We start from the raw sequence: 13941 nt of genomic DNA on the forward strand, positions 1-13941 counted from the left end.
GTATTTGTGAGGACAAGTTTGGTTTGAACCTCAGAAGATACTAAAAGTTCAGATAAGAATATTTTTGCATCCATTTAAATGTGGCATATGTTTGCAGACATCTTTTCAGGAATGTTTTCTACTAATTTGAGAACATGAATTCACTGCATTTCTGCTTATTTGAACTTTTCTTTTTCAGTGTGAAGTATGTAGATAATTAAATCTGCTCCTGAAGAGAGCTTGGCATTCACTTATTTTAAACAACTAAGAACAAATTTGCATGTTAATATTCAGTGGAATGTTCTACTCAGTGATAATGCTCAGAAGACAAAGCATCGGGGATTTTCTGGAAAGAGTTACATGGGTACACTGACTGAAGCTTGACATTTCTTTATGATTATTTGCTTTAGCATGAATCTTGGTAGCACTGAGCAAGTTTCTGTGGAACTGAAATCCCATGTGGCAGTGGAGTCACTGAAAGAACTGAAGAATATGAAAGGATTCTTTGCTTTGGAAGTGCCTATGTTAGTGAATCCCTTTTTTCTCTTTCTTTGTCCAGGGTGATGTTGGGCTCGCTATGGGCAAACTCTATGGAAATGACTTCAGCCAGACTACCATCTCTCGCTTTGAAGCCTTGAATCTCAGCTTTAAGAACATGTGCAAGTTAAAGCCACTTCTGGAAAAGTGGCTCAATGATGCAGGTGAATGAGTCTGTATTTCTTCACCAGCCTACCTAGTAGGATTCTAAAAAACTATGAAAAACAGTTTCTTTTGTGCCCTTAGGGTTTTATGAAGCCACCAATCTTTGTAATTGTCCATGGGACAAATAAAGGTGTAAGAATAAGGGTTCATATTTCCCTTTTCGTGTGCCTGTCCTCATCCAAAACCATTCCAATATGAACTGTCAGAACTGTGTTTTACAGCCAGTTGAATAATTGCATGGGGAGAGGTATAATATGTGTCATGGTTTTCCTCCTTCATGTGTGTTAATGCATGTAACTTCTAATCCTCTTCCAGCTTTCTTTTCCAGGTGTGTAGTAGAGGGAGAGTTGCATGGCTTGTGGTTTCAGTAGGCAGAGCTTATTGCATTCATATCCTCCTAGACCACTATGTGTGTTCTTTCAAGCTCTCTCCAAGGGCCCTTAAAAGCACCCTCTTTCTCCCCATAGAAGGGTTTTTTGTGGGTTAGGTTTTGCTTTTTAATTCCAGGATTATTTTTTCATGGGATATAAGTTATTAATGATGCCAGTGTTGGCAGTGTTCTTATGTTTTCTTTTTTTTTTTTTTTTTTTAATTCCACCAGCAGAAGGAGCTGGATGGTGTTGCTAGGTGTTAGGATAGAAAGTGTTTAAGAGTGCTGTCAGTCAGTTTTTCTTCCAAGTATGTATAGTATAAAACTGATGGATCTGCTAAGCAGATGGCACAGACTGTGTGGGCCCTTCTATTTTTACCAAAGTGCTGGTGCCTGCAGTATTCTCTGAAATTTTGAAAGTAATTGCATGCAGTGTTGAGAATTTGTCCTGCATTGAAACAAGGAAGAGTCATTCTGTTGTGCTAGCAGATATTACCTTTACGTAATCTAGATCTGTGACAGAAAACATGAAGAACTTCACATGTGCTCTAGTCCACAGGACAGTAGTCACAGAATCACAGAATCACAGAATCCCAAGGGTTGGAAGGGACCTAAAAAGATCATCTAGTCCAACCCCCCTGCAAGAGCAGGGTAACCTACAGTACATCACACAGGAACTTGTCCAGGCGGGCCTTGAATATCTCCAGTGTAGGAGACTCCACAACCCCCCTGGGCAACCTGTTCCAGTGCTCTGTCACTCTTACAGTAAAGAAGTTCTTCCTGATGTTAACGTGGAACTTCCTATGTTCCAGTTTACACCCATTGCCCCTTGTCCTATCACTGGATATCACTGAAAAAAGCCTAGCTCCATCATCCTGACACCTACCCTTTACATATTTGTAAACATTGATGAGGTCACCCCTCAGTCTCCTCTTCTCCAAGCTAAAGAGACCCAGCTCCCTCAGCCTCTCCTCATAAGGGAGATGTTCCACTCCCTTAATCATCTTTGTGGCTCTGCGCTGGACTCCTTCAAGCAATTCCCTGTCCTTCTTGAACAGAGGGGCCCAGAACTGGACGCAATATTCCAGATGCGGCCTCACCAAGGCTGAGTAGAGGGGGAGGAGAACCTCTCTTGACCTACTAACCACTCCCTTTCTAATGCACCCTAAGATGCCATTTGCCTTCTTGGCCGCAAGAGCACATTGCTGGCTCATGGTCATCCTCCTATCCACCAGGACCCCCAGGTCCCTTTCCCCTTCACTACTTTCCAGCAGGTCAACCCCCAACCTGTACTGGTACATGGGGTTGTTCTTCCCCAGATGCAAGACTCTACACTTGCCCTTGTTAAATTTCATCAAGTTTCTCCCCGCCCAACTCTCCAGCCTGTCCAGGTCTCGCTGAATGGCAGCACAGTCCTCTGGTGTGTCAGCCACTCCTCCCAGTTTTGTGTCATCAGCAAACTTGCTGAGGGTGCACTCAGTTCCCTCATCCAGGTCATTGATGAAAATATTAAACAGCACCGGTCCCAGCACCGACCGCTGGGGAACTCCACTAGTCACAGACCTCCAGCTAGATTCTGCGCCATTGACCACAACTCTCTGCCTTCTTCCTTTCAACCAGTTCTCGATCCACCTCACTACTTGATCGTCAAGCCCACACTTCCTTAGCTTATCTATGAGGATGCTGTGGGAGACAGTATCAAATGCCTTACTGAAATCAAGAAAAACTACATCTACCGCTCTACCATCATCCCTCCACCTAGTCACTTCCTCATAGAAGGCTATAAGGTTGGTCATACATGACTTCCCCCTCATAAAACCATGTTGGCTGTTCTTAATGACCCCCTCATCCTTGATATGCCTAGTGATGGAGTCAAGAATAAGTTGTTCCATCATCTTTCCAGGGATGGAGGTAAGGCTGACCGGTCTATAATTACCCGGGTCCTCCTTCTTGCCCTTCTTATAGATTGGTGTGACCTTTGCCATCCGCCAATCCTCAGGCACCTCGCCCGTTTCCCACGACTTACCAAAGATGATGGAGAGTGGCCTAGCAATGACCTCCGCCAGCTCCCTCAGCACCCGTGGGTGCATTCCATCCGGACCCATCGATTTACAGATGTCCAGTTTGCATAGCTGATCCCTAACCCAATCCTCATCTACCAAAGCAAACTCCTCCTTTGTCCTGACTCCTTCTGGGGCTATAGAAATCCGGGGCCCTCGGGGAGAGTCTGCAGGAGTAAAGACAGAGGCAAAGAAGGCATTCAGCACCTCTGCCTTCTTTATATCCTCTGTCTCCAGGGTACCCACTTCGTTCAGCAGTGGGCCTATATTGCCTCTTGTTTTAGTTTTATTTGCTATGTATTTGAAGAAGCCCTTTCTGTTGTCTTTAACCCGACTAGCAAGATTGAGTTCCAAGGAGGCCTTAGCTGTCCTAATTGCCTCCCTACATCTTCTAACAACTGTCCTATATTCCTCCCAAGCGGCCAGCCCCTCCTTCCATAATCCATAGATTCTCCTTTTCCACTTGAGTTTGCCCAGCAGCTCCTTGTTTAACCACGCCGGTCTCCTAGATCCCTTACTTGACTTCCTACTCATTGGGACGCTCCGATCCTGAGCTTGGAAGAAGCGGTCCTTGAATGCTAACCAACTATCTTGAGCCCCTTTACCGCCTAGTACACTTTCCCATGAGACTTCCCTTAGCAGTTGACTGAAGAGGCCAAAGTTGGCCCTTCGGAAATCCAGAACTGTGGCTTTGCTAGGTATTCTATTCCTCCCACACAGGATCCTAAACTCCACTATCTCATGGTCACTGCAGCCAAGGCTGCCATTGACCGTCACCACTTCGACCAAACCCTCCTTGTTGGCGAGTACTAAATCTAGCAGTGCTGCTCCCCTAGTTGGTACGTCCACCATTTGCATTAAGAAATTATCATCAATGCACTCGAGGAACCTCCTAGACTGTGAATGACTGGCTGTGTGAGTCTTCCAGCAAATATCGGGGTAATTAAAGTCCCCCACGACGACTAAGGCATGTAGTCGCGAGGCTACTTCCAGTTGCCTGTAGAAAGCCTCATCAACTCCTTCGTCCTGATCAGGAGGTCTGTAATAGACCCCCACAACTGTATCACCCGTGCCAGTCAGCCCCTTGATTCGTACCCACAGACATTCCACTTGCTCCTCATCCGACCCCGGACAGAACTCAATACATTCTAGTTGCTCTCTCACGTAAAGAGCAACTCCACCACCTCGCTTTGCTGACCTATCTTTCCTAAAAAGGACATAGCCATCCATGACCACATTCCAGTCATGTGAACTGTCCCACCACGTCTCTGTAATCGCCACTAGATCATAACCTTTAGCCCGCACACAGACTTCTAACTCCTCCTGTTTATTCCCCATGCTGCGTGCATTGGTGTACAGGCATTTCAGGGAGCCAGTCCTAGTACCCTTTTTCCCCTGCGGGACAGGGTCTAAAGAGCTATCCTTTCCCACAAGTGAAACAAGAGATTGATAGTCCTCCTTAGCCCGGCATCCTTCAATCCCTAGCATGTTCCTCTTGGGCTTGTCCCCAACAGGCCCAGTTAAATCCCCTCCCCCCTTCATAACTAGTTTAAAGCCCTGTCAATAAGCCCTGCTAACTCCTGCCCCAAAACCCTTTTTTTTTCTCTGGGACTGGTGTATCCCGCCTGTCACCAGCAAACCAGGTGTCCCATACAGCAGCCCGTGACTGAAAAACCCAAACCCCTGCCTTTGGCACCAGTCACGTAGCCATACATTAACCTGCAGAGTCTTCTTATATATCCCTTCACCCTCGCTTGCAACAGGTATGGAGGCAAACACCACTTGCGCTCCAGACCCTTTAACCAGCCGTCCCAGGGCCCTGTAGTCTCTCTTCATTGCCCTTACGTTCCTCGTAATAATTTCGTCACTGCCAACCTGAAAAACCAGCAGTGGGTAGTAGTCAGACGGCTGCACCAGTTCAGAGAGCTTCTTTTTAACATCTCTAATCCGAGCCCCAGGCAGGCAGCAGACCTCCCTGTGGGGTGGATCCGGTTGACAAATGGGCCCTTCTGTTCCCCTCAGAAGGGAGTCACCCACCACAATTACTCTTCTTTTCTTCTTGGTTGGGGAAGTTCTGAGGTATGTGGGTGAGTGACTAGCCCTGGGTGACTCACTAGATAGATTTGCCTCACCATCTCCATTCACCTGGCCCTGAATTTCCAAGACCTCGTACCTGTTATTCAAGGGCAACTGGGAGGGAGGAAGGGATTGTGAGGGTTTTCGCTTACCTCTCCGAGGAGGAACCTCCCTCCATCCATCCTTGTCCATTAAGCTCTCTCCTTCTGTCTGATGGTAGGAGGGAAGGGGATCCATATCTTGTTGAACCACTTCCCTCTGCCCTTGCCTTAGGGTGTGGTTCCACCAATCTATTTCACTTTCACACTCTCTAATGGCTCTCAACCTTTCTACCTCCTCCCTCAGTTCAGCCACCTGCCTGAGCAGGTCATTTATTTGCTCACAGCGAACACAAGCAGTGTCACTGGCTCCCTCCAATACAAGTGCCAGGCTCAGGCATTCGCTGCAGCCAGAGACCTGCACAGCTGCATGTCTGCAGGAAGGCTCAGTCTGGATACCCACATTAGTACTCACTACAGCTTTCGATCGCGTTGTAACCATGATCTGTCTGGTCAATCAATCCGTCTACGTCCCTCAGCACTCCTTCCCCCTCCTGTACTCCAGGCGAGTCCTCTCGATGAGGCGGTTGGAACGCTTCCCTGCCCGCTCCCCTGCCCGCTCGCCTGCCCGCGCGAACTGCCGCGCAAACTGCCTCGACCCTCTGCCTCGACGCTCTCTGACTGCCGCGCAAACTGCCTCGACCCTCTGCCTCGACGCTCTCTGTTTGCCGGCTAACTGCCTCGACCCTCTGCCTCGACGCTCTCTGTTTGCCGGCTCTGGTCGCCGCGCTCCCTGGGAAGGTTTTTTAGCCACTCCCAGCTGGTGCCACTCCTCCTGGCTCCGCCCCCTGTGAGTCAGCCCCTCGCGGGAGCTGAGCTTCCGAGTCCTGGGCAAGTCCTGTTGAGGACTTGAGGCTCCCTCCTCAGTCCCAAAACCTTCCAGCAACACTGGATGAGTTGTGCTTTTCCTGCTAGAAGAAATATTTGGATCTGTAAATCCAAAGTAAAGTAAAGTTAAGGACTGTAAATAGTGTCAGGGTCCTTCACAGGCTGGAAGCTTGGAGCCATTGTCTTTGGCACTGATTCATTTTCATTAAAATCTTTGGGAAAAACATTAAGATGACTTTAAAGTCTGCTTTTAGGTAAAAGTAGGCCCGAGAAGCATACCAATGATCCTTCCTATTACATTACGCTGGAATTTATTGTTACAAAACTTTGTTATGTGGGTTTTTCAGCGTGGAGAGAGCTTTCAGCATGTTTATGGATACCATTACTGAAAAAAAATTAATAATCTAGAAAGTAATGAAATGAATGTACTTGCCCATTTGACCTTACAAGAACGGTCTTAGCAGTGTGAACTTTGACACCTGCTTATCACCCACAAACACCATGCAGTGAGGGATCTCCAGTCATAATTAATAATTTTGTACCTGCCTGTTGGTTATTTTGCACTAACTGCGACAAAGTAGGGTCACATGTGTCCTCTCTTTGCTCTTCTGTGGAGCCACGGGTTGAGAGCTAGAGACCTAGTGTAGCTAAGGGGAGCTGCTATCTGTGTAGGCTGTTCAGTAGAATTGCACAGCACTGAGTATCTGCTAAGATCTCCAGAGAGAAGAGATTGCACACTGTGAAGCTGGCTATGAATTTCCTCTTCCTGTAGTATATTGCAGAGTGGATAGAAGAAACTTCAGGCTGGTCAAGTTTTTTTGTAATTGCCTGTGACTTACTTCTGTGTCTCATGGATATCAGTTTCTGCTTTTTTTAATTTAAACTCTGGCTTGCAGTGAATGAGTGTAGGGTAAGATAAGAGAGGCAAACTTTGTATAGGTATTACAAAACGTATGCTGATAGTGTACAGGAGAAGAGCATGCCCTCTGGGCTTACTTGTAGCTTTTAAGTATGTGTTGTAATTTCTAAGTAGGAGGATTAATGCATGTGATCTTCAGAAATTTCTATATATCTGAAATAGGTACAGAATGGGTTTTAACACACCTTGCACAGGTGAAGAACATTCGTATTAGACTGCACTGCATAAAATAAAATCTCCTATTTTATGTTACCTTCTTTTTTCAGAAAACCTCTCATCTGATTCAACTCTCTCCAGCCCAAGTGCCCTGAATTCTCCAGGGCTGGGGAGTGAAGGCTTGAACCGTAGGAGGAAGAAACGCACCAGCATAGAGACCAACATACGTGTGGCCTTAGAGAAGAGTTTCCTGGAGGTCAGTGATCCTGTTGCACTGCTCAGCCTATATAGAAATGAAGAAACTTTGCTTAACAATCATATCTATTAAGAGCGAACCCATTACTGTGCTATTCAGAAAAGTGCTCGTACTAAGCAAGGTGGATACAGAGGATGTGCCAAGAAACCCACATCAGTGCCTAATTCATTAAAAAAAAAACAAAAAAACCAATCAACAAACAACCAGAAGAACACAAAACTTATCAAAACGCCTCATTAGTTCTTGCAGTTTGCTGACTTTGTGATCTCGCATTCCAAGGTGCTGAGCCATAGATCTAAGACTGATATTCAGCACACCAAAAAGAAGAAAAACAGATTACCCTTTCTGGGGTGGATAACTGGGGCAACAGTCCCAGGATATATAATGTGAGGTTTTTAGCTGGCCGTAGGTTACTCTTGTTCAGCACTTTGTGTAGCTATATGGACAGATAACCTCTGTAAGTAGCCCATTCAATCTACCTGTCTTTCATTATAGGTGTAGACAAATTGGGTTCATTTGGCTATTGCTATAGGCAATCTCTTGTATTCCTTTTTGAGAGATGCTGAAAGATTTTCTTATCAAGGTCTAGAATTCCTTGAAGGATTAGTTCACAAGTCAGATCACTTCTTTCAAAAAGAAGCACGTGAGCTTAGTCTTCATCACCCATCTCTGAGGAACACAGCTGCCTATTGGTAGAAATGTTCCTGTAACTAAGAAGGTGGAGGGCAGAAGTATCAATTATGATCCATCTCTACTCTACCACTGACCAGACTCAGGGTATAAATGACCCATCTCTATTTCTGCCTAGTGAAGAAGTGGCTATTTGATGTAGAACTTCAGAATATAATTTCAGAGCTTTACAAGTGCTTTTCCCTTTTCTCAGAACCAAAAGCCTACCTCGGATGAGATCACCATGATAGCTGACCAGCTAAACATGGAGAAGGAGGTGATCCGCGTTTGGTTCTGTAACCGGCGCCAGAAGGAGAAAAGGATCAACCCACCCAGCAGTGGTGGAACCAGCAGCTCGCCCATCAAAGCAATTTTCTCTTGCCCAACCTCACTGGTAAGAATCAAGAATCTGTGCTTACAAAGATCACTGGAAGAGATAGTTCTACTGTGGTCACTGTGGGAATTGCACATGCTACGCCTTCTGTGTACGCCAGACTTGTTCTCACAAATGTATATTTTACTAGCATTTTAAGCATCCTACATGCTTACTGAGAGAGATTATGCTTACAAATCGGGCAGTAGTTGGGCCTTCAGTTTGGATGTTTAATTTAGTCAGCTTGTAAGCATTCTGGGTACCAAATTTGCATTTGGGGTTATTGTCTTGAACATATACAAGATAGTAACTCCGGTTTGTATCTGGACTTTTTCTCATGCCCAAACATCTTTTGCAAAATAGTAGTAATAAAAAAATGCTCAACAGCTCTACCCCTTCCCTTGTATTTTGGCTGCTCTGATAAGTAGATGAGCAGCAGTAAAACATGTCATTTGGAGACTTAAGTCACGCAAATCCAATGATACTGTTGTCACTTTTAGTCAGGAATGATTTGTATTAAAAAAGATGTGGAACAAAGGAACAATTTAGCTAATCATAGAATAGTTAGGGTTGGAAAGGACCTTAAGATCATCTAGTTCCAACCCCCTGCCATGGGCAGGGACACCTCACACTAAACCATGCCACCCAAGGCTCTGTCCAGTCTGGCCTTGAACACCGGCAGGGATGGAGCATTCACAACTTCCCTGGGCAACCCATCCAGTGCCTCACCACCCTTACAGTAAAGAACTTCTTCCTTATATCCAATCTAAACTTCCCGTGTTTAAGTTTTAACCTGTTACTCCTTGTCCTATCACTACAGTCCCTAATGAAGAGTCCCTCCCCAGCATCCTTATAAGCCCCCTTCAGATACTGGAAGGCTGCTATGAGGTCTCCATGCAGCTTTCTCTTCTCCAGGCTGAACAGCCCCAACTTTCTCAGCCTATCCCCAATTTTCTCAGCCTAAAATACTCATGTAATTTATTTCCCACACTTGTATTTGCCTCAAGTAAACACAAACTTCCTGAAAATAAGAGTAACAAAATACATGCATCAAGGTTCCTTCAGCTACTTTGCTACCAACGTCCACGGAGGTCTGTTTTCATAAATAGAAACAGTAGCTATTAGATTTCGTAGTAGCTATGCTAATAGGTATGTGGTGGATTTTATGTAGCCTGCAGCTGTCCTTTTGTAGTATTTATTCCAACGTCATCACCGCAGCAGCTAATATCTTCCAGTACTTCATTAAATCATTAATTTTGGTGACGTGTCATTCTTTCCCCTCATCCTTGTCTCAGGATGTGTTCATACAACCTTTTGTTTCAGGGGAAGGGATATGTTAAATGTACTTAGCCTTTTTATTTATTTTACTGTTTTTCCAGTGGGAAAGCAAGGTTGCATGCCTTGCTACCAAAACAGAACATAGTGAGATTTATGATAGTCCGGTTTAGTAAGCATGCACATTTACTCAGACTACAATTTAAGAAAGCTTTGCTACATAAATTTCCCTTTTATTAGAAACTGCCATTGTATGCAAGAAGTTGAGGTGTTGACCACAATCTCCTTTTTTTCAGTGATGTTTCACTAAGTATTTTCACTTACTGTAAGCTTCTCTTAAGACACTGCTACCACTCAAATGGATGTTCTAGTCCTGCTGCCTCCAGCCTTCACTGGCTATGTGCTTTGTTGATTCCTGTGTCAGCTCTGGAGGTTATGTGTCAGTAGGATGATTGAGTTCGTTTTACTAGGCTGACTGCACATAACCACGTGTTGAATTTTCAGTATGGCTGTAACCAGTCTGACTTGTAGCTTGGCTGCACCAGTGCTGGGGCTCTGAAGCAGGGTTGGAGGGGAGCGCTCCTTTTGATGGCGGCTTACTTTCGCATTGGCTGAAGTCAGTCACTGCAACCATGGGATTAGGTACATAAATTCTAGGTCATTCACTGCCCTGAAATACGGATTGTGACCTTGGCCTTAACTGTTCAGTGGGCTGAACCCATTGCTAAGGCACATGAAAAACAAGAAGGTGGTTGGTGACAGCCAGCATGGCTTCACTAAGGGCAAATCCTGCCTGACCAATTTGGTGGCTTTCTATAATGGGGCTACAGAACTGATGGACAGGGGTAGTGCAGCTGATGTCATCTACCTGGACTTGTACAAAGTGTTTGACACTGTCCTACATGACATCCTTGTCTCTAAATTGGAGAGACATCAAATTGATAGATGGACCACTTAGTGGATAAAGAACTGGCTGGATGGCCACACGCAAATTGTTGTGGTCAATGGCTCAATGTCCGGCTGGAGACCAGTAGCGAGTGGTGTCCCTCGGGGATCAGTGTTGGGACCAGTCTTGTTCAACATCTTTATTAGTGAACATGGACTATGGGATTGAGTGTGCCCTCAGCAAGTTTGCCAATGACACCAAGCTGTGTGGTTCGGTTGATACAATGGAGGGAAGGGATGCCATCCAGAGGGACCTTCACACGCTTGTGAGGTGGGCTGATGCCAACCTCATGAAGTTTAACCATGCCAAGTGCAAGTTCCTACACCGGGGTCAGAGCAATCCCAAGCACAGCTACAGGTTGGGCAAAGAAGAGATTCAGAGCAGCCCTGTGGAGAAGGACTTGGGGGTGTTGGTCGATGAGAAACTTAACAGGAGCCAGCAGTGTGCGCTTGCAGCCCAGAAAGCCAACCGTATCCTGGGCTGCATCAAGAGGAGCATGATCAGCAGGTCAAACGAGGTGATCCTGCCCCTCTGCTCTGCTCTCGTGAGACCTCACTTGGAGTATTGTGTGCAGTTCTGTTGTTCTCAACATAAAAAGGGCATGGAACTGTTGGAACAAGTCCAGAGGAGGGCCACGAGGATGATCAGGGACTGGAGCACCTCCCGTATAAAGACAGGCTGAGAAAGTTGGGGCTGTTCAGCCTGGAGAAGAGAAGGCTGCGTGGGGACCTCATAGCAGCCTTCCGGTATCTGAAGGGGGCTTATAAGGATGCTGGGGAGGGACTCTTCATTAGGGACTGTAGTGATAGGACAAGGAGTAATGGGTTCAAACTTAAACAGGGGAAGTTTAGTTTGGATATAAGGAAGAACTTTACTGTAAGGGTGGTGAGGCACTGGATGGGTTGCCCTGGTAAGTTGTGAATGCTCCATCCCTGGCGTTTGTTCAAGGTTGGACAGAGCCTTGGGTGACTTGGTTTAGTGTGAGGTGTCCCTGGCCATGGCAGGGGGGTTGGAACTAGATGATCTTAAGGTCCTTTCCAACCCTAACTGTTCTATGATTCTGATGACAGATGCAATGCCTGGGCTGCATTAGTAGGAAGTGTTGTATGTGTCTAGTTCTTTCATACACTATTTGAGATGGGTAGAAAACTTTTAGATCTGTCCCAGTTGCCCCAGTCTTGTTTAAAATGTGTGAAACATTTAACCTCCTATAAGGATATACAGCATGAGAGATTTCTCTGATAATAAACTTCAAGTAAGAGAGGAGAAAGAGGAAGGTTTCACCCTAAATCCTTGGCTATGTTCTCTTGGGCAATTCTAAAGGATTCATTTCTCTCATTGATGTATAAGAGCCTTCAAATATTGCTGTTGGACACTATTTTGTGTCCATAAGTAGTACTTTCTCACCTTTTATTTAATTTTTCCTTATAAGCTAGTATTTCCAGCTTTAAATCTTTGGTGGTTTTTTTGTTTGTTTGTTTGTGGTTTTTTTTTTAAATCTCTGATGTCTTCAGTTTATTGTAGATTTCTTGTAATCTGTCCACAAGTAAAATCAACTAATGTCATTTGAATGTTTTAAAATTCAGAAATCCTTCCTTTGGCACAAGGAAACTTACCAAAGCAGAGCTTATATTTTGGTTGAGTAAAAGTGAGATATTATTCTGCTTACCCACATGAAAACATGACCCTAAATACCCTTGTTTATAATTTTATCAGAGAAAGGGATTTGGAGCTGGAAGGATGTTTAAACAAAGATAAAACCCATGCAGAAATAATACGTTTTGTATTTCTAGGAGAATGACCTTATTAAAACAAGGTGCTGTCTTTGAGGGAGGGCAGAATGAGAGGGAGGGCTAACTTGCAGTCCTCAGGCAGCCTAGATATGATGGATTTATCTCCCTTCAAATACTGAATGATTAAGAATAAAGATATTGCTGGTAATTTGGGAAGGTACTGTGGTTGGTCCACTGAATGATAAAGTAATGGGATGCAGTGTTTTCCCTGATAGTTTTCCTTGATAACTTCCTCGGCTTAGGATGAGTAAAAAGGAATTCTAGTAGTTAACTCTTTTTGTCTGTTAATGTTTGAGCAGTTGTATTCTTTTTCGACCTCCAGGTGGCAACCACACCAAGCCTTGTGACTAGCAGTGCAGCTACAACCCTGACTGTCAATCCTGTGCTCCCTCTGACCAGTCCTGCTGTAACTAGTCTTTCAGTCACAGGTAACGGCTGATCTCTCTTGTCCCCACATTAACCTCTACCGTTTTTACCTTTTAGACTCTTCAGAAGTTCATTCAGTATTAGTCACTGGTATCCCAGGACACTTGTGATCATTCAATTGACTTTTCTGGGAATAAAATCAATGGTGATGCTGAAATGTCATTTGCTATATTCTGTTGTGAGCATTTAGAGCTCCCCAGCCTACTGCTGGGGAAGTGTCATTTCGCTGTAGTCTCAGCTTCTCATTTGGATTCTTGGTGCTTCTTGGTCCTACAGAAATATGTTTGTCTCCCTTTCTGTTGGATGTGCAGTTCAGTTCAGGTGGGTGGTAGTTTCTGTTCAGTCATACTGTGTTCTGTACTGATCTAACCAGAATCAATCTTCTAGGGACATCAGAAACCACCTCCAACAACACAGCAACAGTGATTTCAACAGCACCTCCAACTTCTTCAGCAGTGACATCACCTTCCCTGAGTCCTTCACCTTCTGCCTCAGCCTCCGCTTCAGAGGCATCCAGTGCCAGTGAGACCAGCACAACACAGACAACCTCCACTCCCTTGTCCTCCCCTCTTGGGACCAGCCAGGTGATGGTAACGGCATCAGGGTTGCAAACAGCGGCAGCAGCTGCGTTACAAGGAGCTGCACAGTTGCCTACAAATGCAAGTCTTGCTGCCATGGCTGCTGCAGCAGGACTAAACCCAGGCTTGATGGCATCCTCACAGTTTGCAGCTGGGTAAGGATGAATTTTTCACACTCTTTTAGGTGAGATTACAAAAGAGGGATAAATTGCTTTTATGTATCACTATTTCCTGGTAGCTCACTTGATGATTCTAGTGTCATTTATCTCAGATTCTGAAGGTTTACTTGCAGTTTTTGGCCCTTCCCATAAATCTACACAAATACTCTTTTCATTTTACAGGTGGAAAAGCTGTGTTGCAGCAGTGTTGTTATTTGATAAGTCATCCATCCCACTGCAGAGCTTAAGAGATGCAACTTACCACTGAGTCATAGATTC

At 45.1% G+C, this 13941-nt stretch overlaps 1 protein-coding gene across 5 annotated transcripts in view; it reads left to right on the forward strand.

The window, feature by feature from the left end:
• The window catches only part of POU2F1 (POU class 2 homeobox 1), a 118974-nt gene that overhangs the window by 102361 nt on the left and 2672 nt on the right, over window positions 1–13941 (forward strand). For all 5 annotated transcript variants that reach the window (XM_065676462.1, XM_065676458.1, XM_065676456.1 and 2 more), the window contains 5 exons: window positions 539–680; window positions 7299–7444; window positions 8328–8507; window positions 12823–12928; window positions 13314–13659. In XM_065676462.1, coding sequence (XP_065532534.1) covers window positions 539–680; window positions 7299–7444; window positions 8328–8507; window positions 12823–12928; window positions 13314–13659 — 920 coding nt within the window. The remainder of the gene's footprint in view (window positions 1–538; window positions 681–7298; window positions 7445–8327; window positions 8508–12822; window positions 12929–13313; window positions 13660–13941) is intronic.

This window comes from Lathamus discolor, chromosome 4 (assembly GCF_037157495.1).
Source record: "Lathamus discolor isolate bLatDis1 chromosome 4, bLatDis1.hap1, whole genome shotgun sequence".
Taxonomy (NCBI): Eukaryota; Metazoa; Chordata; class Aves; order Psittaciformes; family Psittacidae; genus Lathamus; species Lathamus discolor.